The following is a 27,806-nucleotide window of genomic DNA, read 5'->3' on the forward strand; positions in this document are numbered from 1 at the left end:
TCTCCTCTCGGGATCTTGGGCATGCACGCACACCTGCCCGGCGTGAGTTTTAAGCCACTGGGTCCGGGACGTGAACCACAGTCAACTACGTGGGAGTTCAGTGACATAGCCATTATGCTAACTGCTGGTCCCCACTTGTATTTTTATAAACATAGCTGAGATGAACATTTTGGACAAATCTTTGAACTTAACTCTATTTCCTTAGGCTACATTCCTAAATGAATGTAGAAATATTTAAAAAATCTTTGTAGTGTTGGGACCAGCAGAAGGTATAATGGTTATTTCACTGGACTCCCACGTAGTTGACTGTGGTTCAACTCCCAGACCCAGTGGCTTGAAACTCATGCCCGACACATGTGCATATGTACCCAAAATCCCAAGAGGAGAATGAAGGAGAAGGGATTGCGCTGTGACCATCCCCCCAGGGGGTGATTTCTTGCTTTCTGTCTCTCTGTCTCTCTGGCGAGAACATGCATCCTATAACAAAAATCTCTCTCTAAAAATAAATAAATACATAAATAAAATTTAAAGATCTTTATAGTGTCAACTTGCCATCTGGAAAGATTGTGTATTCATTTTCACTTTGTCAGGACATATAAGTCTATTTGTTATCTCACTTGCCAATTTGATAGATATTTTGAGTTTTTATTAATAATAAGGTTGAAATCATGTCATATATGTTTTTATTTGTAAATTATTCATTTCTCTGCCCTACTTAACTCATTTCATTGCAATTAGGCACATACTCCTTACAACTTTGTTGAAACTTCCCTAAGAGAATCCCCTTTGACATCGTGATTGCCAAGAAGAATGGCAATCACCCCAGAGGGGTGACTTCTCACTTTCCTTATCTTTCTGTCTCTGTCTCTCCAGCAAGTGCATGTGCCTATAGCAAAAAACTAAAACTAAAAACAAAAATGAAAGAAAAATGAAGAGCTACTTTATTGGTGAGGAAAGAATCTTATTATTTATGTAAGTGTTTTCAGGAGGCTCGTACAAAGCAAACTCACAGCATTTTTTTTTTTTTTTAACAAGTTTTTGCCACAGGGCTCATGCGCTCACCAGAGAGGAAAGCCAGAGAGAAAGTGAGAAATCACCACCAGGGGTGCAATTCCTTCTCCTTCCTTCCCCTCCTACCATCTGGGACATGAATGCACATGTGATTTTCAAGCCACTGGATCTGGGACTTGAACTACAGTCAACCACTAGGAGTTCAGAGACATAACCACTATGCCACCTGCTGGCTTTGCACATTCACAGTTTTAGGAAGCAGTGATGATCTTCACATGCCCAGAGCTCAGAGATCCCTAGAATCTCTGAATACTGTATTGATTGCTCAGGATTGGCCTGTTAGTAACTGATACTAGGGAAAAGGAAGCTTTCTAAACAATAGTGTTTTGAGGCAAATTAGACTTTAACCTCAAGGAGGGGATGGACAATGTAAAGGAAAAAAACTACAAATGTATCTGACAGCCCACTATGTATGGAGAAATCACTGAGTGATGTATACAAGATTGATTTTTTCTTTTTTAAAAATGAATTATTTTATTTAACTTCATTCATTCATTCATTTATTTATTTGATCAGAGAGGGTCAGAGAAAGAGAGAGAGTGAGAAAGCAAGCCACCAGGTCCAGGACTCGAACTGCTGTCAGCCATGTGGGAGTCCAGCACCCTTAACCTCTGTGCCACCTGCTAGCCCCACAAGATTGATTTTTAGTCCTGGCACCTGAAGCTCCATGGTTCCTAGACACACACTGATGGGACTGCTGTAAAAGGTAGGAGAAAGAGAGGGGTATACGTTGCAAGCCTAGCAGGCAGGCTTCAGATTTCCCTACCTGACTTTTTAATCAGAGCAGTTCCACTTTTAACTGGTTCATATATTGTATGGCCACATAAAACTGTTTGAAAGAAGAGTTCTGATGATAAAAATGTAAGAAGTTGAAAGCCACTGGTATAAGTCATGTGTACCAATATTATTTGAAAACTACTTGACCTATAACTCACACAACCCCCTTCTTTGTCAAGCTGGAGGAGCTCACAGAGGCTGAAGATGCTCTCTCTGAAGCCAATGCACTGAACAACTACAATGCTGAAGTATGGGCATACCTGGCTCTGGTTTGCTTGAAAGTGAGTGTTTATTATTCCTGTACAATGCTTTCTTGGGGCACAGAGGCAAAGGACCAAGTAAGCAAGAGACAGCAAAAGGCAGGCCATTAATACATGATAGTTGAAGGAAGTTTATGAGATCTGAATGGTGAGGATGAATTAGCAGTTCTGAAGTTAAGTATTTTACGACTTACCAAATAATTATTAATAACTATAGTGTGGGTAATGAGATCCATGTTTTTCACTGTCAGAAAAGAAAGTTACAAATACAGAAATGAGGATAGAATGACCAGTAGTGGTGAATTAGATTTGGAGATACTGATGTGACCTCATTGTCTCATAAATAGATGAGAAATATATGTGTATATATATTAGAAATGTGTCCATATACGTGTATATATCTCTATATAAAAAATACATAATGGAGGGATCATAAGTACATCCAGTGCTTTAAATCCATTATAGGGACCAGCAGTTAGCATAATGGCTATGTCGCTGGACTCCCACGTAGTCGACCGTGGTTCGCGACCTGGTGGCTTAAAACTCACGCCGGGCTTGTGGGCGTGAGTCTAAGATCCCGAGAGGAGAATGGAGGAGAAAGGATTGTGGCGTGACCATTCCTTCTGGGGGGTGATTTCTCACTTTCTGTCTCTATGTCTCTCTCTGTCTGTCTGGCGAGCGCATGCGCCCTATAGCAAAAACCTCTCAAAAAAAAAAATCCATTATAAAGAACCATGGCTTGGGCTGGCAGGGGGTGTGGTGGTTAGGGGCACTGGACTCCCACATGACTGTGGTTTGAGTCCCGGACCTGGCAGTTCGCTTTCTCACTTTCCCTCTCTCTTGCTCTCACTCTGTCCCTCTCTGGGAAAATATAAATAAATAAATAAATATAAATAAAAATTTGTTTTAAAAAAGAACCATGGCATGTGTTCAGTTTAGATTAAAAAGAACCAGCAGCTTCCTGGAGAATGGCTGATTCCAGAACTGATGCTGGAAAAGTAAAATAAGATTCTGGACTGTCTTGTTAAGTCTAGAATGTCTTATTGAGTCAGAAAGAAAAAAATGCCAATGACAGACAATGCCAAAAAATAAACAGGACAGATAGTGCCAGTATTAACAAGGATGTGGATAAACTGAAATCCTCATACATTAATGGTAGGGTTATAAATTAATACAATGACTTTGGAAAACATTTTGGCAGATTCTAAAAAGATTAACGCATGCATTTATCATCTGTGCCAGCAATTCCACTGTCTGTATCTAACCAAGAAAAATGAAAACATACCTTCACACAAAGATTTGTATGTGAATTGTAATCACAGCATTTAATAGTAGCCAACAACTGGAAACCTTTTATATGTCCCATCACCCAATGGAAAAACAAAATGAGGTGTATTTACACGATGGAGTACTACTCAACACTTACAATGAAATTCTGATTCATGTAACAATATGGATGAACCTAAGAAACATACCAAGTGTAAGAAGCAAATCCACAAGACTCTGTGTTATATTGTTTTATTTAAAATCGGCTTGGGCTGGCAGGTGGTGTGGTGGTTAGGGGCACTGGACTCCCACATGACTGTGGTTTGAGTCCCGGACCTGGCAGTTCGCTTTCTCACTTTCCCTCTCTCTTGCTCTCACTCTGTCCCTCTCTGGGAAAATATAAATAAATAAATAAATATAAATAAAAATTTGTTTTAAAAAAGAACCATGGCATGTGTTCAGTTTAGATTAAAAAGAACCAGCAGCTTCCTGGAGAATGGCTGATTCCAGAACTGATGCTGGAAAAGTAAAATAAGATTCTGGACTGTCTTGTTAAGTCTAGAATGTCTTATTGAGTCAGAAAGAAAAAAATGCCAACGACAGACAATGCCAAAAAATAAACAGGACAGATAGTGCCAGTATTAACAAGGATGTGGATAAACTGAAATCCTCATACATTAATGGTAGGGTTATAAATTAATACAATGACTTTGGAAAACATTTTGGCAGATTCTAAAAAGATTAACGCATGCATTTATCATCTGTGCCAGCAATTCCACTGTCTGTATCTAACCAAGAAAAATGAAAACATACCTTCACACAAAGATTTGTATGTGAATTGTAATCACAGCATTTAATAGTAGCCAACAACTGGAAACCTTTTATATGTCCCATCACCCAATGGAAAAACAAAATGAGGTGTATTTACACGATGGAATACTACTCAACACTTACAATGAAATTCTGATTCATGTAACAATATGGATGAACCTAAGAAACATGCCAAGTGTAAGAAGCAAATCCACAAGACTCTGTGTTATATTGTTTTATTTAAAATCAGAAAACCTATCAAGACCAAAAAATATTTTTTTAAGAATTATCTATTTTAATTGTATTTACTGATTCATTTTATTTTAATTTGACCAGAGAGAGAGAGAGTGAGTGTGTGTGGGAAAGTGAGAAAGCAAGCTGCCAGGTCTGGGACTCAAAACATGGTCAGACATGTGGGAGTGTTCAGCACCTTAGCCACCATGCCACCTGCTGGTCCCGACCAAAAAATATTAATAGATCCAAGGGTGGGAATGAGGACTGATTGCAAACAGGCATGAAAAACCTTTTTGGGCTAATAAAATATTCTAAAACTTAATGTGGTGATGGTTGCATAGGTGAACCTTCAAATTAGTGAGACTGGGGCCAAGACAGTGGCATAGGAGTAATGCAACATTCTACAAGGCTGACTCGCATGGGAAGGGTCTGGATTCACACACAGATCTCCCTTAACATGCTGGGCTCACACATGGCCATGATCAAGGGCTGACTGAAGCTGGGGAAGGATCGTGGTCACACTGCAATCCCTTCTCCATTTCTCCATCTTGTTAGGATTTGAGGGCACACAGGCATGTGTACCTGGCATGTTTTTCAAGCCACTGGGGCCAGGATTTGAACCACATAGTCAACTATGTGGGATCTGGTTTCCTTACCAATATGCCACAGAGCTGGCTCTGGACTAGTTAGTCTTTTTTTTTTTTTTTTTAGAGAGATTTTTGGGATAGAGGGTGCATGCACTTTCCAGAAAGACAGAGAGATAGAAAGCAAGAAATCCCCCCCAACCCCCCGCCCTGAGGAGATAGCTTTGCCTCAATCCCTTCTCCTCCAATCTCCTCTCAGGATTTTGAGCACACACACACACACTCAGCGTGAGGGTTTTTTTTTTTTGGTTTGTTTTTAAGAGAGATACTTTTCCTGAAGGGCACATGTCCTCACTGGAGAGACAGAGAAAGACAGACAGAGAGCAAGAAATCACACCCACTCTGCAATCCCTTCTCCTACAGTCTCCTTTAGCGATCTTGGACACATGTACACACATGCCCAGCATGAGTTTTAAGCTGACAGGTCTGGGCCTTGAACCATGGTCAACTATGTGGGAGTTCAGCAACGTAACCGTTATGCCATCTGCTGGTCCTCTAGCTTAATTTTTTGTGCTGCCGAGTCTAATACTCAAACCTTGATCAACTATGTGGAAACCCAGCGATGTAACCATTACACCATCTGCTGGTCCCTGGACTAGATATTCTTTAAGTTCTCTTCCAGCCCAAATATTCTATATTTCTTATAAATATTTAAGCTCTCCCAAGTGGCTTTGCATATGCTAATTTGCTAGGTACAAACTTGTGAAGTATAGTAGTGATTTGTATGATCTCATTTAATTCCTAGAGTGCTTCATGTGAGGAATATCAACCAGAAGTAGTCAGTGCTCTCATCTAATATCAGATCTGCATGAAATTCTATCTACTTTAAAAAAAAAAAAAGTTTTGCCAGAGGGCGTGTGCTTGTCAGAGAAAGAAGAGAAAAAATGAGAAAGAAACCACCTCTTCCAGACCCTCCACAATCCCTTCACCATTTCTCCCTTCTTTTGGGATTTTGGGCATGCATGCAGATGCGTCCAGCATGTTTTTCAAGCTACCAGGGCCAGGACTTGAACCATGCAGTCGCCATGTGGGATATAGTGACTTCAACTACCATGCTATAGGCTGGCCCCAAATACCTATTTTTTCTAACCTGTAGAGACATGGTAAATATATAATAGTTAAAAATGTGGATTCTGGAGCCAGACTTCGTTTTTCAAAAAACTGTGCTCCTCTAATTACTAGCTTCATAAGCCTGGCTAGATATTTATCCTCTGTGGCTAGATTTGTGTCTCTGTAAACTAGAAATGAAAAATAATAATTTTCTCATAGGTCTTAAGAATTGAGAATTGGGGGACCAGCAGATGGTGTAATGGTTTCTTGCTTGACTCCCACATAGTTGGCCACGGTTCACGTCCCAGAGCCAGTGGCTTAAAACTCATGCCAGGCATGTGTGCATGTGTGCCTAAAATTCCAAGAGGAGGAATGGAGAAGGGATTGTGACATGGCCATCCCCACTGGGGGCTGATTTTGCACGTTCTGTCTCTGTTTCTCTGTACAGGACACATGCCCTATAGCAAAAATCTGTCTCAAAAAAATTGAGACTTAAACATAAATAAAGCACTTAAAAACAGTGTTGTTGGGCCAGCAAGCAGATAATGTAATGGTTATGTGGCTGGACTCCCACATAGTTGACTGCGATTCGTCCCTGGACCTGGCAACGTGAAACTCACATGAATTGTGTGTGCGTGCATGCCCAAAATCCCAACAGGAGATTGGAGGAGAAGGGGTAGCAGCATGGCCAACCCCCCTGGGGGTGTGTGTGTGTGTGTGTGTTTGTGTGATTTCTCTCTTTTTGTCTGTCTCTCTCTCTCTCCAGTGAGCAAATGCACCCTATATCAAAAATCTAAAAAAAAATGTTGACAATGAGAACAATATCACATTGTAAGCACGATGTGTTAATTATTTTTAACAGAAGGGCTTCAATCCTAAGATGAACAAATGACTCATGGTACTTTTAGGAAGAAAAAAGAGAGAGGCCAAATTGTCTTTAGGCTTTTATCTTTTTAATTAATTTATTATTATTATTTTGAAAAGTTTTTTTGCTATAGGGCATGTGTGCTTGCCAGAAAGAGAGCCAGAGAGCCAGAAAGCGAGAAATCACCCCCCAGGGGGGATGACCATGTTGCAATCCCTTCTCCTCCATTCTCCTCTGGGGATCTTGGGCACGCACGCACACGTGCCCGGCATGAGTCTAAGCCACCAGGTCCAGGACTTGAACCACGGTCAACCACATGGGAATCCAGCGACATAGCCATTGCACTAACTGCTGGTCCTGTGTTTAAGCTCTTTGAAATGGAAGTTTGTTTTTTGTTGTGTGGGTTTTTTTGTGTATGTGTGTGAGCATTTGTTTGTATTTTTAATATCTACTTTAAAAAAAACTACCTTTTACTTGCCTGCTTTTCTTTTGAATTCAAAGGTTCTTAACTGAGAAGTTATGGAATCCTTTGCCTTAGGTAGACTGTTCTTTCCTCACTATAATGTTTAGGACATGTTATCACCAGCTGCTGTACTTTTTTTTTTTTTTTGGAGAGATTTTCACTGTAGGGCGCGTGCGCTCGCCAGACAGACAGAGAGAGACAGAGAGACAGAAAGCGAGAAATCACCCCCCAGGGGGGATGGTCACGCTGCAATCCCTTCCCCTCCATTCTCCTCTCGGGATCTTGGGCATGCACGCACACGCACCCGGCGTGAGTTTTAAGCCACCAGGTCCGGGACACGAACCGCGGTCGACTACGTGGGAGTCCAGCGACATAGCCATTACGCTAACTGCTGATTCCCTGCTGTACTTTTTTCAGGCTGGACGGCAACTGGAAGCTGAGCAGGCCTACAAATACACGATAAAGGTAGATGCAAACACACCTGTACTGAAACTGGGCAACTGGGAGGAAGGTGCTGGTTGAATTAAGAACTATAGAGAATCTCATGATGTAAATATTGTTCTAGAGGCTTTTCTTACCATCTTTACCATTTTCAGGGGACTGCTGGGTTTGTAATAGTACAAATACTTTACCATAGATGATCATTCTTCCACCTCTTTAGAGAAAATATGTCCTAAGGGAAAGGCAGATAGCCTGGAAGTCAGTCAGCCTGAATTATGATTCTGGTTTTTCTACTGACTTATTGCATTAGGTGGCCAGAAAAATCATGACATATTTTTTTCTACGCAAAAATGCATCATGACTTCTCTGACAACCCAATATTAACCTCAGTAGGGCTCCATTTTTCTTATTAAGGTGGTGGTCTAACCTAGGGAAAAATAGGAAATACGTTAGCGTTTGTAGGCTATATAGTCTCTGTTCCAATTACTAAACTCTGCTCTTTTCAGTGCAGAAACAGCCATAGATAATAAATAAATTGGTGGCTTGTTCCAATATAAGTTTATTTACAAAAAGCAAGCAGGGCCAGCAGGTGGCATGGTGGTTAAGGTGCTGGACTCCCACATGGCCAACGGTGGTTCAAGTCCAGGACCTAGAGGCTTACTTCTTACTTTCCCTTTCTCTCTTTCTTCCTGTGTCTCTCTCCCTGGAAATATTAAAAATAATAATAATGAAAGTTCACTAAAATAAAAAAAAGGCAGTGGACTGGATTTAGCTCATGACAATTCCAATCTATTATTATCACCTATGAATTCCAAGTAATTTGACTTAAAAGACAAGTGGCTTCCACAAATTAAATTTTTTTCATCTAATAAAAAGTTCAGGGTTGATACATAGCTTCTTATTGCATCAGGGATTCAACCTCTATCTTTCTACTCTACCAATCATGGTAAACAGCTTCCATCTCATAGTTGCAAGACAGCCAAAGTAGCTCCTCTAGCAACCATATCTATGTTTCCAGCAAGATAAAGAACAAAAGGGGAAAAGGAAAAAAAGGTACCATGCTATAGCTGTTTCACTTCCCTTTCAAGGGCTTTCCCAGGTATCTCACCCAATGACTTTAGCTTACATTTCATTAGCCATAATTGGTCATGACTACCTCTGGCTGCAAGGCAGACAGGAAAATGTGCCTTTTTAGCCAATTGCATTGCTACTCTTAAAAGAAATTATAATTTTATTAAGGGAAAGTAGGTACTGAGTAGGCCACTAGATGTCTCTTCTATGCATTTAGATTCCAAAATTAAATTCAAATCAGTCTAATTTCTGTGTCTCTTGAAATTTTGTTGTCACTTACCAAATGGGAATGCTACACATTAGTCAAGAGGTGTTGGTGATAACGTGAACACTTTTAAAGATAAACTAAATGAACTAATTTTACTCCTAAAATGTACAACTCATGGGTGTTCATAACCCTTGATGAATTTTCAAAAAATAAACATCCATGTAACCAGTGCAGTATTCTAAGGTTTTTTGATGGCGCGTCTAATTTCATCCAAGGAACTATGTTCTTTAGCTGTGACAAATGAGGGGTCTTTGCCATACTGGGATATGAGGAGTGACATGTGTCCTTCCCTTCCTTCTCTCGTGTAGCTGAAATTGAAAGATGAAGCTCTACTAGCAGAGATCCACACAGTACAGGAGACAGTTGGCTTTGGAAATCCATCTTTCTGACATGCTTCCATCCGAAGAATTTCCTGTATGGGACTCTTTGCTTCTTCCCTTCTCAGAGGAAGTTTTACCATAGGAGCCCTAAAACTGGAGAACAAAAGAACCTTCTCCATAAATACAAATCCTTTAGTTTACTTTTACTAGCTGGATGTTTTACTGGTTTTTAATAAACTGGATCACAATTTAAAAAACAGAAATAAGTGTAATAAATTCATCAATGTGGTTCTGCAGTTAAAATTTACTGAGTTATACATAGGTCTATCTAGAGAAAAATGGATATGTAGGTGGGTAATAACTATAGTAAAGTTATTTATATAAGTAAATAAAATTAAGGTACAGTGGGATTATTCTTAGGGTTTCTGATGAAATCACATCACTCCTGGAGGAGGTCAGCTGCTAAAGTCCCTGTCGAAGTTCATTTACTGGAACTTGGGAATTAAGCCATAATTTCTAAACGTAGGCCAAGAGGAAGACCGCCATGCTATGTCATCGTGTTGGCACAAAGAGACACGCCCCCTTGGAACCAACAATGTATAGAAGCAGAGAGAGGTCTTTGCTTAAGCTGATATACTGAGGACCTCGAACCAACCACTGCTATCTTTACGGATCTAAAACTCAAGAGCTCCACAAAAACACCATGACCCTATAAAAGAGGGCACAACCCCTCACCACAAAGGCTGTATTCTGGGACTAGAGATTAGAGGTCAAGTCACCCCAGAAGCCCTCCTAGTCCCTGCATGGTGACTCCTGCCTTTGTTTTATTATTTTTTAAGAGAGACTTTTGCTGTAGGGTGCATGGGCTTATCAGGGACAGAAAGCGAGACATCACCCCACACCGCCCACCCCTAAGGGCTATGGCCACACCACAATTCCTTCTCCATTTTCTTTTGGGGATTTTGGAGACCCACGCACACGGCGAGTTTCAAGCTGTTGGGTCCAGCACTTGAATCGAGTAGACTACGTGGGAGTCCTGCAACGTAACTGCTAAGACATCGCTGATCCCATCGCCTTTATTATTTTTAGGGTGTGATTGCTTCTATGGAGGTGGATGATTAGGTGAAAGGCAAATGAATAAACATTCATAATCCTTCTCCTAGTCCCTCCCTCAACGCTACCTCCTTTTGGACGTCTAGGGAATGAGGTTCGACTCTCTGCTCCCCCACGGCATTGTGTGTGGACCACCCCTCATTCTCATGGCGTAATGTCACCGTCTTCCCACCAGAGTGAGCTCCCTGGCGACAGTGCAGCACCCTTTCAAATGTGCGTTCTCAGCCCTGAGCCTCCGTCCTAATGGGTGCTCAAGAAACGTCTGCAGGATGCGGGACTTGTAGGGCACGCAGCACTTCTCTCAGCACGCCGAGTCTCCAAAGCCACCCACTCCAGCAGGGTCTCGGGTCGGCGAGGACTCACACCCCCACAGGACGCCAATCGCAAAGCGCCTTCTCAGCCGCGGTTGAAGATACATCCGGGTCACCGTGTTGCACTTCGGGACGTTTAGGGTCGGCCGGTGGAAGAGGCGAGGCCGGCGGACCATCTGCTTCCGGAGCCGGGCGCTCGGGCTTGGGCAGCCGGGTGGGGGCGCGCGGGGAGTGTGGCGGAGCCGGCTGTCTGCGCTGGTCCGACTGCAGTGCGCTCGGAGGAGCCCCGCGCCGGCCGCGGCATGGTCCGTCTCAGTGAGTCGTCGGGCCCCTCGAGCCCTTCGGGCGGGCGCGGGGCTAGGGCGTTCGGGCCCGGCGGAGCGGCGTGCTCTGCTAGGCGCGCTGGAGGCCGCCCGCGCCGGAGACCTCCGCTCAGTGCTGTCCCACTTCATCCCCGCAGAAAACTCTCATCGCATTTTACGGAAAAAAGAAACAAAGTTCATATAGGGTCGTGGAGCTAGTAAAAATAGACTTCTGCGGTGCGGATTTGGGAGTGAGGAGGTCATTTCTAACGTGACTGGAGTGGATGAGATGAGTTTCACAGGGAAGATGGTATCTAAGCCACATTGACCAGCGTAGATTGGCAGCGAGGACACTGAAATGGAAAAAGGGGATTTTTCATTTCGCCTCCTTTTGCCCATTTTGTGTCCAGAGTTCTTGTGCCCTAACCAGCTATTTCTCTACAGCTACCCTCCTCTGCAAGGCCTACCGTGGGGGCCACTTAACCATCCGCCTTGCCCTGGGTGGGTGCACCAACCGTCCCTTCTACCGCATTGTAGCTGCTCACAACAAGTGCCCCAGGGATGGACGTTTCGTGGAGCAGTTGGGCTCCTATGATCCGCTGCCCAACAGTCATGGAGAAAAACTTGTTGCCCTCAACCTGGACAGGATCCGGCACTGGATTGGCTGTGGGGCTCACCTCTCTAAGCCTATGGAAAAGCTTCTGGGTAATTCAGCTCTGGTCTTACCTCATTGAAGGGATCTTTTAATTTATTTTTTGAGAGGCTTTTGCAATAGGGCGCGGCGCTCCCCAGAAAGACAGAGAGAGACAGAGAGATAGAAAGGGAGAAATCACCCCCCAGGGGTGATGGCCATGCCGCAATCCCTTCTCCATTTTCTCGGGTTCTTGGGCACACACACACACACACACACACACACACCAGGGGTGAGTTTAAGCCACCGGGTCTGGGACTCGAACCACGTTCAACTTAATGGGAGTCCAGTGACATAGCCACTACTCCAACTGCTGGTCCCTCATTGAAGGGATTTTAAGCAAAGGTCTAGACTGCCCATATCTGGAGTAGGAACTGAAGTGACTATCTAATTGACATTTTGAATCTGGAGACTCCTAGTGTGGACTCCTTCATGAAACTTTTTGGGTGATTGAGATTTTACGCTAAAAATGGGAATTTGTGTCTTGAATTGCAATTTATCGTTTTACTTTTTTTAAAGTAAGGAGCATAGTGTTAGGAAGTAGACATCATTCACTGACTGCTTGCAGTAAATAATGGGGAGGACGTAGGGGAAGCTGTAGGACAGAGTTTTGCAAATGAGGACCTCTCAGTTGGATCTTAGATCTTAGTTCTGTGAGGCATTGTGTGGACAGTGTTGTAATAAATAGCTTGTACTGTGTTAATAAATGAAAATCCTGTTGCTTTTAGGTCTTTCAGGCTTCTTCCCTCTGCATCCTATGACGATCACAAATGCTGAGAGACTGCGAAGGAAACGGGCACGTGAAGTCCTCTTAGCATCTCAGAAAACAGAAACAGAGGCTTCAGAAAAAGAAGCAAGCTGACTTCAGTGAGCATAGCAGTGGGAACAGGTCAAAGTCCTCTTAAAACATTGGTGGATCTGTTAATTTTCTTAGATTTGGAGGTCAATAAATGAGTTTTCTGAGTCAACCATGCTCTTTTGGCCTGGACTGAGCAGAGTGTAGGGACAGACTTATTCTTATCTGACATAGAGCTGAATATAGTGAATATACTAATTTACATTTTTGACTTTCATCTTGGGAAGTACAATCTGTTGGGAAGATTGGACATTTGCGTGGAGCTGTAGGTTTTTTGACAACTTTTCTATCTCTTACCCTCAAGGCTTGCCTGCTTCAGAATCTCCAACCAGAATGTTCTTACCTCATTCAAATCTTTCCTTCCCCCCCCAATAATTAATTTAATTTTTTTAATCATTATTACTTTTTAACTTGCTACAGTTAAATTACTTTTTAACTTGCACATATGCTCACCAGAGAGAGAGAGAGAGAGAAAGCAAGAAAGCAAGCCACCAGGTCTGGGACCCAAATCATGATGAGCTATGTGGGAGTCCATTGCTGTAACCACCATGCTATCTGCTGGCCTTCCTTAATTATTTGTGGTCATCCCATTAGCTCAAAAATATAGTTAACTGGGGCAGCAAGGTGGCATGGTGGTTAAGGGCGCTGGACTCCCACATGGGTGACCATGGTTTGGGTCCTGGAACTGGTGGCTTGCTTTCTCACTTTCCTTCTCTTTCTCTCACTCTGTCCTTTTCTGATCAAATTAAAATAAATAAATAAAGTTAAATAAAATAATTCTTTTATAATTGGAGATTTATGTTTTGCTTGACACATATTCTCAAATTGACAAAGATAGATTGGTTATTAAAATTGCTTTGGAGGGACCAACAGTTAACGTAATGGCTATATCGCTGGACTCCCATGTAGTCAACCGCGGTTCAAGTCCCAGACCTGGTGGCTTAAACTCAAGCTGGGCGTGCCAATGATCTTGAGAGAATGGAGGAGAAGGGATTGCGGTGTGGCCATCCCCTCTGTGGGGTGATTTAATAATTAATTTCATTTATTCATTCGTTTATTTTTTAATTTGACCAGACACACACACACAGGGCGGGGGGGGCGGGGGATGAGAAAGCAAGCCACCAGGTCCGGGACTCAAACCGTGGTCAACCATGTGGGAGTGTCCAGCGCCTTAACCATGCCACCTGCTGTCCCAGTAATAGCCCATCTTTTTAAGAAAAAAAAAACTAGAAGAAAGAATATTGTAAGGCACCTACATATATTTTAAGCCTTTTACATACACAGTTTTCTATGAGGATTAGAAGATAATCACAAAGGTAGATAGGGTTATCTCCGTTTTATGGATGGGCAAGCTGAGGCTCAGAGGTGGAAACTTGCACAGTGCCTGCTTGGAAATTCCATGTTGTTTATAGGGGAAAAATGAACAAAGAGGCCCTTTTTTGAAAAGTCCACTTAGGAAGTTAGCAATAAAATCATGTTTAGGTATCATGAGTTTGTAATCCCTTTCCATTAATCCTCTAGTCATTAGATCTTGGGCATTTGGGCCTATACCCAGTGTGTTTCAGGCTGACTGGGCTGGGGATTCAAACAGCAGTACGATGTGGGATCAGTTTCTCTTTGAACAGTGCGTTACTGCTACACTGTAGAGCGAGCTCTCAAAAACCTTAGTATTCTACAACCATAGCATTAATTACACTGTTTTAGTGCACATTCAGGATAATACCAATTTCAAATTCTAGCGTAAGACTAAGAAACAGGAAATTCATAGAGGAGACTATAAAGCTATGTCAATGTGCCAATTTATTGTCTGGGTTTTATATTTTGAGAACAGTTACTAGCCTTCTCAACTTCTGTGGCCATTGAGCCTCTTCAGGACTGTTGCTGGTTGGCCTCCCCTTGCTTTGAGGAGAATTTCAGGCCAGGACAGGCCTAGAGGACTGACTATAGCTGAGTTTGATCTTTGATCTTCTCAATAGATCTGGGAAAGAAAAATGCTTTGAAAGCCATAACAACTGTAGGAAGTTTAGAAGACATATTGTACCTTGAAGAGTTTGAGGTTTTGTAGAAACATGGGCATATGAAAATGTGATTCTGGGCAGTGCTGATCATTGAGGGTAACTGATGTGATATAGGTTAAGGTAAGTATTATTTTGAGCCACTAAGCTTCCACCATCTCAGGTATTCATTTTGCATTATGTTGCATCTTTTAGCTAAGACCTATATGCACATATTTTCTGTCAGCTATCCTCTCCCTGGGGGTTCTCCAGCCTTTGTCTTATTTTGAAAATCCAGGCCAATACTTCTCACCATGTTTTGGATGATTGCTGCAATCTACCCTATCACCACCTCAAATCAACCTGCTGAAACCCAGTTATGACCTTTATAAAGGTTTAGAAGAAAAGAAGTATTTGCTGCAGAAACTTAATGTTTTTATTAAGTTGAGCGTTGGAGTCATGTTATCTCTACCAGTGTGTAAGGTGACTTGGGCTCTTGAAAGTTAGTGGGGTTGATTCTGTAATGTCAGATCCATAAACCTGTCAGATAGAGAGTTTTTAGAAGACCAGTGTTTTGTAGTTGTTCAACGTAGGCTTTTTCCTGCTGGGCTTAAGGGAAAATATCCCAGCAGTCCCATCCTGCAGGTGAAAAAATTATATTTGGTCTACAGTATTACTTACTCCTTTCAGGATCATCTTGGAAGAAACATCTGTTTTAACTGCCAGGTTGAACCATGTGAAAGTGCTAAATGCTGATATTTGGCTGCTTTCTGCTTTTAAGAAAAGCCAGTAACTTGTAAACTCAACCTCATTTGTGGACATTCTAAATATTATGTAAACTTCTGGGCCTAGACACGGGTAGGACAGAGGCCAGACTTCAGAGTTAGGGGCGACGACCGCGTATTAGAGTGGATCCCAGCTGCACCGTTGGACCGGCTCCGCGCGAGCACACCGGGACGCCGCCTCCAATCTCCACTCTTAAATGGTGTTCACCCGGGGCAGCCTCAGGCTGGCCACGCCCCGTATTACAACTGACGTAAAGTGCGCTGCGCGGCCCCGCCTCTTCCGCTCCCCTGTGACGCAGGCGCCCTTGGACGTTTGGGCGGGAAAAGGCGGCGTTCTGGAGCTGCGGCTGCTGTGGCTGACCCTAAGGGGTTCGTGAAGGCAGCTCCTTTTCCAGCATGGGGCTGCTGGAATTGTGTGAGGAAGTATTTGGTACCGCCGACCTCTACCGGGTGCTGGGAGTGCGGCGCGAGGCCTCGGAAGGCGAAGTCCGACGGGGCTACCACAAGGTGTCTCTGCTGGTGCACCCGGACCGGGCGGGCGAAGGCGACAAGGAGGATGCCACTCGCCGCTTTCAGGTACATGGGCTACCGCCAGGGTCTGGGCCTGTCTTCTGGCCCCGCCCCAGGGGGGAAGACGGTTCCTGGCCTTGGGTTCACTGGTCTTTTTTCGCGGTGCAGCTTCAGTAGGAGGTGCAGGGGTGACTTTTGGATGCTCACTTCCCGCAGATCCTGGGGAAAGTCTATTCCGTTCTAAGTGACAAAGAGCAGAGAGCAGTGTACGATGAGCAGGGAACAGTGGACGAGGACTCTGCTGCGCTCAGTCAAGACCGAGACTGGGAGGCCTATTGGAGGTTACTCTTTAAGAAGGTGAGTGTGGGGAGAGGGAAGCAGGTGGAATTATGGTTAAGGTGCTGGGCTCTCACATGGTTGCCTGTGGTTCGAGTCCCGGACCTGTTTGCCTGAAAGAAATGCAGGTCAAGCATGTGTGCATACATGCCCAAAATCCCAGGAGCAAAATGGAGAAACAACTGTGGCGTTGCCATCCCCCTTTGGGGGATGATTTCTTACTTTCTTTCTCACTTTTCTGTTTATCTATGAGGAATGCACACTCAGTATAGCAAAAACCTAGAAGCACACACACACAAAGTAAGTAGGGGCCTGGACAGGTTTGTGATTGTTCCCATCTTTCAGTCATTGACTATTGCCTCTAAGGACTTCCAATTTGGGTTGATTTTTAAGAATGAGAAAATAGAGTTTGATCTTGAAATAAAAAATACACATACACACACTATGTCATTTAAAATAGGTTCTTAATTTTCTGTTACTATAGTGTGTTACTGTGAAAAGGGAGGACTTTTTTTTTTTTAACAGAATGTGATTTATTTTATATATACATATGTAAGTCTGGAGTATTTATCTGGATCTCTTAACCACTCTTGGAAACTTCAATTAAATTTCCCATATCTAGTCCCTACTTTAGCAGCTGTGAAGGTTGGACTAGGGAGAGCTCTGGAAAAACTTGGGTATAGAAAATTTGGTTCTTTGCAACAGTTTCAGCTCAAGGAGTTTTGTATTTTGGGAGAAGCAATTTTCAGCACCTGAATCTCTAGTTTTCCTGGTGTACCTTTTATTTAAAATAATGTTCTCAAAGTTAAAGCACATCTCTCATTTTCAGATATCTCTAGAGGACATTCAAGCTTTTGAAAAGACATACAAAGGTTCTGAAGAAGAGCTGGCTGACATTAAACAGGCTTATCTGGACTTCAAAGGTGACATGGATCAGATCATGGAGTCTGTGCTTTGTGTGCAGTACACAGAAGAACCCAGAATACGAAACATCATCCAGCAAGCTATTGATGCCAGGGAGGTTCCATCCTATAATGCTTTTGTGAAAGAATCAAAACAAAAGATGAATGCAAGGAAAAGGAGGGTAAGAGTTTCATTGCAATTGATTGTATCCTGGGATTTAATAGTATTTACAACAATGAAAATGTACACAAAACCACTGAAATAAGGACTAGGGTTTTACTTGATCTATAGCTTTTATCTTAAACAGGCAGTACTGGCTTACCAAGGGAAAGGTTTTTCTAGTATGTTGTGATCAAGATGACTTTTACTACATGAGTTGTTTAAATATATTAAAGTAATATTGGGTTATTTTTCATATGGTCCAATTCTTGTAACTTTGTAGAGGCATTCCACTGAGGAGATAAAGTAATGGAGTCTAAGTACATAGGGTAGACCATGGTCTTTATTTGGGTAAAGGGCAGGAAGAGGATGGTAGAGACTGTCTTGTTAAAAATACAGATACTTGGGCCTTTGCCCAGAGATTGATTCTTGGATTGGATCTAGAGTATGTGTGTGCACACAGGTGTGGGTATGTGTATAAAATGTGTGTGTGTGTATATATTTTATATATATATTTTTTAAATTTTATTTAATTTATTTATTTTTTGGTCAGAGTGTGCATATTCTCACCAGAGAGAGAACCCCTCTTCATAGGGTGTAGTCATGGTACAATCCTGTCAGGATTTGGGATGCACTTGGCATGTTTTCAAGCTATTGGTTGGGATCTGAACCGTGGTCAGTCTTGTGGAGTCTTGTTCCCTTAACCATTACACTTTGAGGCCAACCCAGACTGTATTATATTCTTAAAAGAAACACTTTAGCTCATTTGGATAAAGGTGTCTTTCTGATCATTCTTGGTTGTTGAGAATCAGAGATTATGGCCTTTGTGTCCTTTTCCACTCATATTAAACTCAGAGAGTTGGGGGTAAGAGGGTGAGAAAGGTGGTGAAGCACAAGTGGGGTTCAGAAAGAGAGCAGATTAGAGGTAAAAAACTGCCTTAGGGAAAACTGCCTTTGACTGGTGCCAAAGTAACTATTACCTCAACCTGGCTTTCACACTAGGGGCTCCATGGAGAGATTTTAGATCTTCCGTGGGTACTGGAGGTGCCTTAATTTTGTGTGGTTGAACTTGAAGGACAGGGAGAGGTCTGCAGAGATACTCTCAGAGAGAAGGCTGACTTTTTTATTTTCAGTGAAAATTTTAAGAACCTGTTTAGCTTAGATAAAAGACCATGCCATTTCTGTTGACTGAAGGGGAGAAGTGAGTGATTTCAGGCTTATTTTTTAATTCAAAGGCTACATCTGCTTAGACTCAAGTTGGCAGTTTTAAGTTAATTATTTTCTCAGGTGAAACTGAGCACAGCTGCATTCATCTCTATGCTGTTAGCTGAGAAACTTTCCTAGAGTTTGCAGGGGAAATGGCAGTTTTTGAGAGACTGTCCAGAAAACTTGAGGTTGGGGAATATTGAATTTAGAGAGATAATTTGGATACAAGGAAACTATTAGGATAATGGGTCCTAAATAATACATCATCACTACCAATAGCATTCATTGCTATGTAGTAAAATCACCAGTGTTTATTGGGGTCTCATAGTCATAGTTGTTGCTTTAAGGTATTCTTGTGGTATTTTGGAAACAGTGTCATAGAAAAATTTGACATGAAGGAGGCTTTGAAATCAGAAATCAGATGAAGAAGGTTATAGCTGAGTTTGTCAATGTTATTTCTTCTGGCTACTCAGGAGAAATCATTTTAAACTAGGATTGTACACAGGGCTGTCACTAATCTAACGTAGAAAACTGGGTTTCCAGAGGAGGAATCTGAATTATCTGTGGCCTGACATCACTTTTGAGGATATCCATAGTTAAGTGATGTTTCCTAGCTCTCCTAGCATTTTGTTTTCCTTCTAGCCATGTTGTTTATGAGTACTTTCTTGGGGGAGAGGTGGAGAGAGGTTTTTCCTATAAGGGCACGTGCACTCGCTAGAAAGACAGAGACAGCGAGATATCTCCCCCTTGGGGGGATGGCCATGCAGTCGTCCCTTCTCCTCCATTCTCCTCTCGGAACCTTGGGCATGCATGAAAACATGCCTGGCGTGAGTGCCGTGACCATGACATCACCTGCTCACCCCAATGTTGCCTTTTAATGAATAACATATTTTTGTAGTTTTATTCATCCTCCAATCAAAACCATAGATTTGCTTTAGGTAATGATGTTGTATTTTAAGTATTTCTTAGTTGCCATGGAGTTTGATGTGAGTTTTAATTTCAGGCTCAGGAAGAGGCTAAAGAAGCAGAAATAAGCAGGAAGGAATTGGGGCTTGATGAAGGAATGGATAACTTGAAGGCAGCCATTCAGGTAAACCTGGCATATTGTAGCCAGTTCTTTGAAGTTTCGATTCCCATTGCTAGTGTTTTCTTGGTAGCATGTGTGTGATGTTATAAGTGTTCTGTTTTCTTTCAAGACATAATTTACATACCATCCGTTTGTCTCTTAAAAGTGTACAATTCAATGCTTTTTTTTTTGAAAGAGATTTTTGTTATAGGGCATGTGGGCTCACCAGAGACACAGAGAAAGTGAAAAATCACCCCCCAGTGGGGATGGCCATGCTATAGTCTCTTCTCCATTCTCCTCAGGATTTCTGGCACACATGCACATGCGCCCGGCGTGAGTTTTAAGCCACTGGGTCTGGGACTCAAACCATGTTCTACGACATGGGAGTCAGTTATGTAATCATTATGCCATCTACTGGTCCCTCAATTTCTTTTTTTAAAGAATACTTTAATTATTTATTATTATCTTCTCATTTTTACTTTTATAGAACACATGTGCTCACCAGAGAAAGTGAGAAAGCAAGCCTCTAGGTCCAGGACTCAAACGGTGGTTGGCCATGTGGGAGTCTTGCACCTTAACCACCATGCTACCTGCTGGCTCCAATAATTCAGTGGTTTTAAAGTTTATAATTCAGTGGTTTTTAGTATGTTCACAGAGTTTTACAACCACCACTACTATTCTAATTCTAATTCTGGAATATTTTCACCACTCTGGAAAGAAACCCTATACCCTTTAGCAGTTATTTCCATTTTCCCCTTTGCTCAGCCCTTGGCAAACACTAGATACTTTCTGATTCTATGGATAGTGTTGCATTTTGAAAGCTTGTGTTTTTACTTCTCAAACAGAGCAGACAAAAGGATCGGCAAAAGGAAATGGACAATTTTCTGGCTCAGATGGAAGCAAAGTACTGCAAACCTTCCAAAGGTGGAGGGAAAAAAACGACTCTCAAGAAAGAAAAGAAATAATTAATTTTTTTCTTCAAGGGTCCTTAGGTGTTAATCGGTGCCACTGTAGGCAAGGTACAGTCAAGATTTTAAGGCAAAAGTCAATTGCACCCTTAAGAGAAGTTGTCTTTACAAGCTAAATTAATTCAGACCAACTAAACCAAGCAGCATCTCTCAACATATTAGTGGTTTCTAGAAATCTCCTGATGTTGTGTAATGTTCTCAAGTAAAGGAGCTTGGTAGTGATAGTTGGGAGGGCAGAGGGCAAGTGGTCACAACACTTGGCTTTGATGGATTTTCTGAATGCCAAACTCTGTCCAAAATGTGGATCTGTCCATGCTGTTCAGTAATGAGCATGTCTCTTAGAACAGGTGTTCCAGTAGAACACTTTCAGAACACTTGCTAAACAGCTATCTTACAAATACTTGTCTATTTGCTTTTGATCTTGATGGTTTTGAATAGACCTCTCTCTTTGTTTTACTCGGCTGGATTTTGTACTATTCTTGAAGTTCAGGAGGAACAGGTGTTCAGATTACTTAAAACATTTTTGTAAGATTTATATATCATTAAATAAACAAGTAAAAAATGTTATCTTCTGTGGTATTTTTAAAATGATCTCAATGATCATTTAAAATGAGATCTAGGAAGAATATGAATGGTGTTTAGGCTAAAGAAGAGGGGCAAAATGGTTCTAGTCAGCATTAAAATAAGACAGACTGGTTTATGTAGTATAAAGCGATATATGTTGTAATCTTACTTGTGCTAAATGTCCTTAGACCATTGAGCTTATCTGCACCTGTTTGCTCATCTATAATAGTGGGATCTAAATTCATCAAATTGTTTATATTGAATATTTCTAGTTGTTTTGTTAAAAAAAAACAACACTGGGAACCAGCAGTTAGCATAATGGCTATGTCGCTGGACTCCCACATAGTCGACCGTGGTTCGTGTCCCGGACCAGGTGGCTTAAAACTCACGCCGGGCACGTGTGCGTGCGTACCCAAGATCCCAAGAGGAGAATGGAGGAGAAGGGATTGCAGGGGGTGATTTCTCGCTTTCTGTCTCTCTGTCTCTGTCTGGCGAGCGCACGTGCCCTATAGCGAAAACCTCTCCAAAACAAAACAAAACAAAACAAAAACAACACTGAAGTGGTATATGCATGTATGGAATTGGGCTAACAACTTTGAAAGGCAGCCATATTATCTAGATTTTGTTTTTTAAGGGAGATTTTTTTTTTCTTTTTTTTGGAGAGGTTTTTGCTATAGGGCGCATGCACTTGCCAGACAGAGAGACAGACAGAAAGCAAGAAATCACTCCCCGGGGGGATGGCCACGCCACAATCCCTGAAGTGGTATATGCATGTATGGAATTGGGCTAACAACTTTGAAAGGCAGCCATATTATCTAGATTTTGTTTTTTAAGGGAGATTTTTTTTTTCTTTTTTTTGGAGAGGTTTTTGCTATAGGGCGCATGCACTTGCCAGACAGAGAGACAGACAGAAAGCAAGAAATCACTCCCCGGGGGGATGGCCACGCCACAATCCCTTCTCCTCCATTCTCCTCTCAGGATCTTGGGCATGCACGCACACGCGCCCGGCGTGAGTTTAAGCCACTGGGTCCGGGACTTGAACCACGGTCGACTACGTGGGAGTCCAGCAACATAGCCATTACGCTAACTGCTGGTCCCAAGGGAGATTTTTGCAATAGGGCACATGCACTTGGTGAACACACTAAGAAATCACCCCTTTGGGGGGATGGTCACTTTGCAATCCATTCTCCAGTCTCCTCTTGGGATTTTGGGCATGCATGCACACGCCTGGTATGAGTTTTAAGCTGCCAGGTCTGGGACTCCAACTGCAGTCAAGTATTTGGGAGTCCAGCAATGTAACCATTACATCATCTGCTGGTCCCATATTATTTTTTAAAATTTGCTATAGGGCACGTGCGCTCACCAGACACCGGGAGGGAAGGTGAGAAAGCAAGCCACCAAGTCCATGATTTGAACTATAGTATAGTCAGTCATGTGGGAGTCCAGTGCCTTAACCACCACACCACTTGCTGCTTCTTATTCAGTGGTTTCTTTTCTTTCTTTTTTTTTTTTTTTTTTTTTTTTAAGAAGGTTTTTGTTTAGGGCCCGGTTTTTTTTTAGAGAAGTTTTTGCTATAGGGCACGTGCACTCACCAGACAGAGAGAAACGGAGAGAGAGAAAGCAAGAAATCACTCCTCCAGAGGGGACAGCCATGCTGCAATCCCTTCTCCATTCTCCTCCTGGGATCTTGGATAGGCACACACACATGCCCAGCATGAGTTTAAGCCACCTGGTCCAGGACTCGAACCACGGTCGACTACATGGCAGTTCAGCGACATATCCATTATGCTAACTGCTGGTCCCCCTATTCAGTGGTTTAATTGTACACTCATGGTATTGATTTGTGAAAACAGTACAGAGATTTTCATTTACATTTAGAAGAGTTGGTATGTATTCATTAGAATATATGGAATGTTTTTGGAACTGTACAACTTAAAATCTCTAGTTGGTAGACTAATATATTTAGTATACTGTATGTTTACAAGAAGCTTTCTCTGGCTGCTGATCTTCATAATTTACTTAAGGTAAGAACATGACACAATTCCAGTTTATGATTACAAACAGGTTTTAAAAATTCTTTTTTAATTATATTAGAAATATAATTATTATAATGCAGGTTGTTTGAAGCATCTGTCTTTATATGATAGCATTAGAACACCTTGGTATAATGTATAATTAAAAAGTTATCCCAATTTATGATCATTTGAATTTATCCACTCTGAAAATTAATAGATTGAAAACTAGTATGATCAAGATTAATATTCAATGAACTTTAAATAAGATAAATTTCAGCCATAGTTATAACCATTGCTGCATTCATGAGTGCCCTTAGGAAAAGGTCCACAGTGATATCACAATGCCAAAGCGCTCACTTCTGCTCAGAGGATGTTTATACTGGACTAATAGCCAGGTTTCTTAAGGAATTGCACCTTGGTGGCTCACTAATAGATTCTACAAATTGTTTTAATGGACTCTTAGAACTGCAGGAAATAATCTGGCAAGGCAAGTTTATGTCTGGAAAATAAGACTAGTGAGATACTTTTAAAGAAGAAAATAGCAAAACCTACTATCAAGTAGGCATTGTAAGGTTGAGCTGTCCTATCTTAAAAAAATGTGCAAAATGATTTATTATATAAGTTACATCAATGCTTAACACGTACTCAACTCTTCCATTTCAGTCTGAAGATGAGAAGCTTTAGGAATGAAATTTATTTGATGAGTAGCTCAAATTTTTTATAGCACTACTTTCTAAAAGTGACTTCAAGTTAAAACTGAGTAGGACCCTCCAGAAACTAATACAAGCTTAAGTCAATTATACTAATAGCAAGCACTCATTTGCTGCTTTTTAAGTGTGTTAAATCTCATAGACTCCTATAAAAATTAAACTGATTATTGTTAACAGACAACAGTGTAATCATTCTTATGACTTTGGGTACAGACTTTACTATCTAGTAAAATAGGTTCACTTGTGCTGAGAGAAGACAGTAACCGGAATCAGAAATAGTACCCATGTAATCTTTGGCGAATAATCTTGTGTTTTTTTCAGTCAGTTGTACCAAAATAATGCTTCATGAAGATGATTTCAAGTTGAACTTGTAGACAAGCTCTGTTACTTAGTGACTGAACACTGACATCATATCTCATGTGTTCCCTGCAACCCATTAAGTTCTCATTTTCCTCATGGTCCCTGCTTGGTTCTAGAGACTGGTCCACTTCTGGCTTGAGATTTTGTAGAACCATGTAACTGAGGACCTGTCAGACATAGATAACAGAGTCACATTAGTAGACAGTCTAGATTTGATAATCTTATTCATATTTCAGGGCTCTTTTTACTCTAATTATTAGACTTTAGATTTAAAAACTGAGACTTAAGTAGTGAAGTATAAAATTACCAAGGCAATAAAACCATGTTTACATATTTTATTCTTTAAAAACTTTTTTTTTAAACTTTTTTTAATTTTAGGTTTTGCCATGTGGTATACATGCTTGCCAGAGAGAGAGCCAGACAGAGAAGAAGAAATCACCTTCCAGGGGACTGTCATGGTACAGTCTCTTCTCCATTCTCTTCTTGGGATTTGGGGCACACATGCACATGTGCTCAGCATGAGTTTCAGGTTGCCATTCCGGGACTAGTATCATGGTTGACCATGTGGAAATCCAGCTCTTTAACCACCATGCTGCCTATTGGCCCCAAAACCTTTTTAAGTTTTACTTATTTATTCCCTTTTAAAAAAAAAAAAAAAAGATTTTTGCTATAGGGTACATTAATTATATCTGACCATGCATGTGGCCGAATGTAACAAATATAGCTCAGAGTCTGTAAGAGGACTGATCCGAAAATAGTTGGATGAAAGCATTCAAAGACTACAAGCAATGCTATGAGGAACTGAACTAAAGAAATCACTTGGACTGCAAAGGTGGTTTGAGGCAGATTAGTTTTAACTATATTTGCTGATTAATCTTATCAAGAAACATTTTGCTTGTCCAATACTTATAAATTTCACCTACAGCATAATGACAGTGAACATGATGGTGGTCAGAAGACGTCATAAGGGGTCAGAAGGTGACATGGTGGCTAAGATGCTGGCCTCCCACATGGCCGGCCATGGTTTAAGTCCCAGATCTAGAGGCTTGCTTTCTCACATTCTCTCATAAGCACACATACCCTATAAAAAATTTTAAAATAACAATAAATAAAATCATATAAATCTTCAAAAAAAGATGACATAAGAAGAATTAAGACTTGCCTAAACTTTCTCCCATCATGCCTTTGTTAATAGAGTATAATTTACAGAGAATGTATATCCATGTTTCAGATGTTTCAGAATTTCTTATCTTGACCTAACAGGTTAACTGACCAAAGCAGCTTCATCCACAGGAATAGTGATTTTGCCTACATAATAAAATCCATGTTCTTAATATTTTAGAGCCAGCCCATGGCATGGTGATTAAGGCAGCTGGATCCTACATAGCTAATTGCATGGTTCAAGTCCCTGACCCAGTTTGAAAAATACGATGGTGCCTGTCTGCCCAAACTCTCAGAATAGTGGAAGAAATGGAGAAGTGAGGGGGCATGGCCATTCCCCGGGGGCGGGGGGGTGCTTTCTCACTTTCTGTGTCCAGTCTCCCACCGGTGCCCCATAAGCACACATGCCTTCTAACCAAATTTTTAAAATATTTTGAGGATGACTTCTTTGTCTTTAATTTTCAAATGATAATTTAAAAATCATAATGGAGTTTACCAGAGTTGTAAGAGGTTAATTTCTGTAGTATGAAAAAAATTTTAAGACCCAGTAGAAATCTGGAACTTTCTGGCTCTGAGCAACAAAATTCTCTTTTTCTTTTCTTTTTTTTTTTTGTTCAGAGATATTTCTGTTATAGAATATGTGCACTTGCCAGAGAGACAAAGACAGAAAGTGAGGAATCATCCCACAGAGGGGATGGCCATGCCTTAGTCCCTTCTCCGTTCTCCTCTCAGGACCTTGGGCATGCACACACACACTCGGTGTGAATTTGAAGCCGCTAGGTCTGGGACTTGAACTGCGGCTGACCATTATGCCATCTGCTGGTCCCAAATTCTCTCTCTTTTTTTTTTTAAAGAGAGATTTTAGCTATAGGGTGTGTGTGCTTGCAGGAAAGAGAGAGGAAGTAAGAGATCACCCCATGAGTGGGTGGCCAAGCTGCAATTCCTTCTCCATTCTCTTGGGATCTTGGGCACGTGTGCACACACACACTGGGCGTGAGTTAAAGCCGCCAGGTCCAGGACTCAAACTGCAGTCAACTGCGTGAGGGTCCATTATGCCATCTGCTGCTCCTAATAAAACTTATCTTTTTGTTATACTCCATCTTCCAAAATGAATTTGAGGTAGTTTACAAAAATGTAGGAAAGCAAGATAAATACAAGGACATCTGGAGGAAGAAAAAATAAGGGTGAAAAGGAAAAAAAAAAGATGAGGACAGGGTCTAAAATACACATGGTAGTAAAATAAGCCGTGGCCCCATATGTACCTGCAGATCCCCTACCAGGTCGGGTCTGATGAGGATATTCAACTGGGCATGAACGTCGATACTGTGTATCTGGCTAAAAGAAAAGATGAGATACTTAATAGAATTCAACTTCTTTCAAAGAATACTTTAAGTAAGTTTAGAAGGGAAGGCCTTGAAATCACCAATGATAGAAAAGGCATCTGCATCTGCCATCCTAAGGGAATGGGCTAGTGCACTGTGTTGAATAGCAAGTAGAAAATCCCAGGGCAGATACCAGAAAGCCATTTGTTAACTTGTGAACATTACAGATTCACTTTTTTTTTTTTTTTGAGAGGTTTTTGCTATAGGGCGTGTGCGCTCGCCAGAGAGAGACAGGGAGACAGAAAGCGAGAAATCACCCCCCAGGGGGGATGGCCACGCCGCAATCCCTTCTCCATTCTCCTCTTGGGATCTTGGGCATGCACGCACACGCGCCCGGCATGAGTTTTAAGCCACCGGGTCCGGGACTCGAACCACGGTCGACTATGTGGGAGTCCAGCGACATAGCCATTAAGCTAACTGCTGGTCCCCAGATTCACTTTTTAGCTTTAAGAAACTCAAAACATTTCAAAATTCCTTTAAGGAATTTAATATTATAAAGATATGGCTAAAGTATTAAAATGCTCCTGCCCTCTGGTGGTATGGTTAAGGCACTGGATCCCATATGGCTGGCTGTGTGGTTAGTCCCAGACACAGCGACTTGAAAAACATGTCAGGTGTGTATGTGTGTGCACACAGTCAAAAATGTCAATAGGAGGGAAAAATGGAGAAGGGATTGTGGTGTGATCATCCTCCATTGGGTTGCTTTCTCACTCACTCTAGGGCTTTTGGAATAAAGAACATCCCTCAGTTCCCTGTCAGCATAAGACTTAAGACATTTAAGGGATTTTTTTTCTGGTGAAGCTTCCACATTCTAGAGATGAGGTGTCAGCAATTATTTCTTGTAAAAGGCCAGTTAATGTCTTAGGTTTTGTGG

General features: G+C 41.7%; 4 protein-coding genes across 17 annotated transcripts in view; 3 read left to right on the plus strand and 1 right to left on the minus strand.

Moving 5' to 3' along the window:
• CFAP70 (cilia and flagella associated protein 70) overlaps positions 1-9,723 on the plus strand; it is a 93,871-nt gene extending 84,148 nt beyond the window's left edge. For 4 of the 6 annotated variants that reach the window (XM_027768899.1, XM_027768900.1, XM_006170058.3 and 1 more), the window contains 3 exons: positions 2,028-2,129; positions 7,858-7,905; positions 9,529-9,722. In XM_027768899.1, the coding sequence (XP_027624700.1) occupies positions 2,028-2,129; positions 7,858-7,905; positions 9,529-9,609 (231 nt within the window). In that variant the 3' untranslated portion in view covers positions 9,610-9,722. Of the gene's footprint in view, positions 1-2,027; positions 2,130-7,857; positions 7,906-9,528 lie in introns of all 6 variants that reach the window. The other 2 variants (XM_027768901.1, XM_014584837.2) reach the window with 2 other exon arrangements.
• Positions 9,724-10,881: 1,158 nt separating this feature from the next.
• On the plus strand, positions 10,882-12,930 carry MRPS16 (mitochondrial ribosomal protein S16). 2 transcript variants are annotated; one of them, XM_006170060.3, is made up of 3 exons: positions 10,882-11,269; positions 11,711-11,971; positions 12,686-12,930. In XM_006170060.3, the coding sequence occupies exons 1-3, from the start codon at positions 10,897-10,899 to the stop codon at positions 12,817-12,819; spliced, it is 768 nt and encodes a 255-aa protein (XP_006170122.1). In that variant the 5' UTR covers positions 10,882-10,896; the 3' UTR covers positions 12,820-12,930. The 2 variants fall into 2 exon arrangements, with proteins under 2 accessions (XP_006170122.1, XP_006170123.1); XM_006170061.3 differs by having other exon boundaries at positions 11,128-11,279.
• Positions 12,931-15,954: 3,024 nt separating this feature from the next.
• The window catches only part of LOC102486210 (dnaJ homolog subfamily C member 9), a 90,245-nt gene continuing 78,393 nt past the window's right edge, over positions 15,955-27,806 (plus strand). The window contains exons 1-5 of one of the 2 annotated variants that reach the window (XM_006170062.3): positions 15,955-16,168; positions 16,319-16,459; positions 17,268-17,522; positions 19,710-19,796; positions 20,618-21,022. In XM_006170062.3, the coding sequence (XP_006170124.1) occupies positions 15,989-16,168; positions 16,319-16,459; positions 17,268-17,522; positions 19,710-19,796; positions 20,618-20,737 (783 nt within the window). In that variant the 5' untranslated portion in view covers positions 15,955-15,988 and the 3' untranslated portion in view covers positions 20,738-21,022. Of the gene's footprint in view, positions 16,169-16,318; positions 16,460-17,267; positions 17,523-19,709; positions 19,797-20,617; positions 21,023-27,806 lie in introns of those variants that run through there. The other variant, XM_014584838.2, reaches the window with a different exon arrangement.
• Positions 23,352-27,806, minus strand: part of FAM149B1 (family with sequence similarity 149 member B1) — a 42,950-nt gene continuing 38,495 nt past the window's right edge. For 3 of the 7 annotated variants that reach the window (XM_006170064.3, XM_027768905.1, XM_006170063.3), the window contains exons 13-14: positions 26,813-26,881; positions 23,352-24,556 (exon numbers count right to left, since the gene is read on the minus strand). In XM_006170064.3, the coding sequence (XP_006170126.1) occupies positions 24,347-24,556; positions 26,813-26,881 (279 nt within the window). In that variant the 3' untranslated portion in view covers positions 23,352-24,346. Of the gene's footprint in view, positions 24,557-24,986; positions 25,028-26,812; positions 26,886-27,806 lie in introns of those variants that run through there. The other 4 variants (XM_006170066.3, XM_027768907.1, XM_027768906.1 and 1 more) reach the window with 4 other exon arrangements.

The sequence above is a fragment of the Tupaia chinensis genome, unplaced genomic scaffold, assembly GCF_000334495.1.
Source record: "Tupaia chinensis unplaced genomic scaffold, TupChi_1.0 Scaffold148012_1, whole genome shotgun sequence".
In the NCBI taxonomy this organism is placed as follows: Eukaryota; Metazoa; Chordata; class Mammalia; order Scandentia; family Tupaiidae; genus Tupaia; species Tupaia belangeri.

Bases quoted from the DNA above. Each gene is read 5' to 3' on its own strand.
- MRPS16 (XM_006170060.3), top strand. From the start codon at position 10,897: ATGGGTGCTCAAGAAACGTCTGCAGGATGCGGGACTTGTAGGGCACGC. The intron at 11,270-11,710 runs GTCCGTCTCAGT...ATTTCTCTACAG, and splicing joins CCCGCGCCGGCCGCGGCATG to CTACCCTCCTCTGCAAGGCC. The intron at 11,972-12,685 runs GTAATTCAGCTC...TGTTGCTTTTAG, and splicing joins GCCTATGGAAAAGCTTCTGG to GTCTTTCAGGCTTCTTCCCT.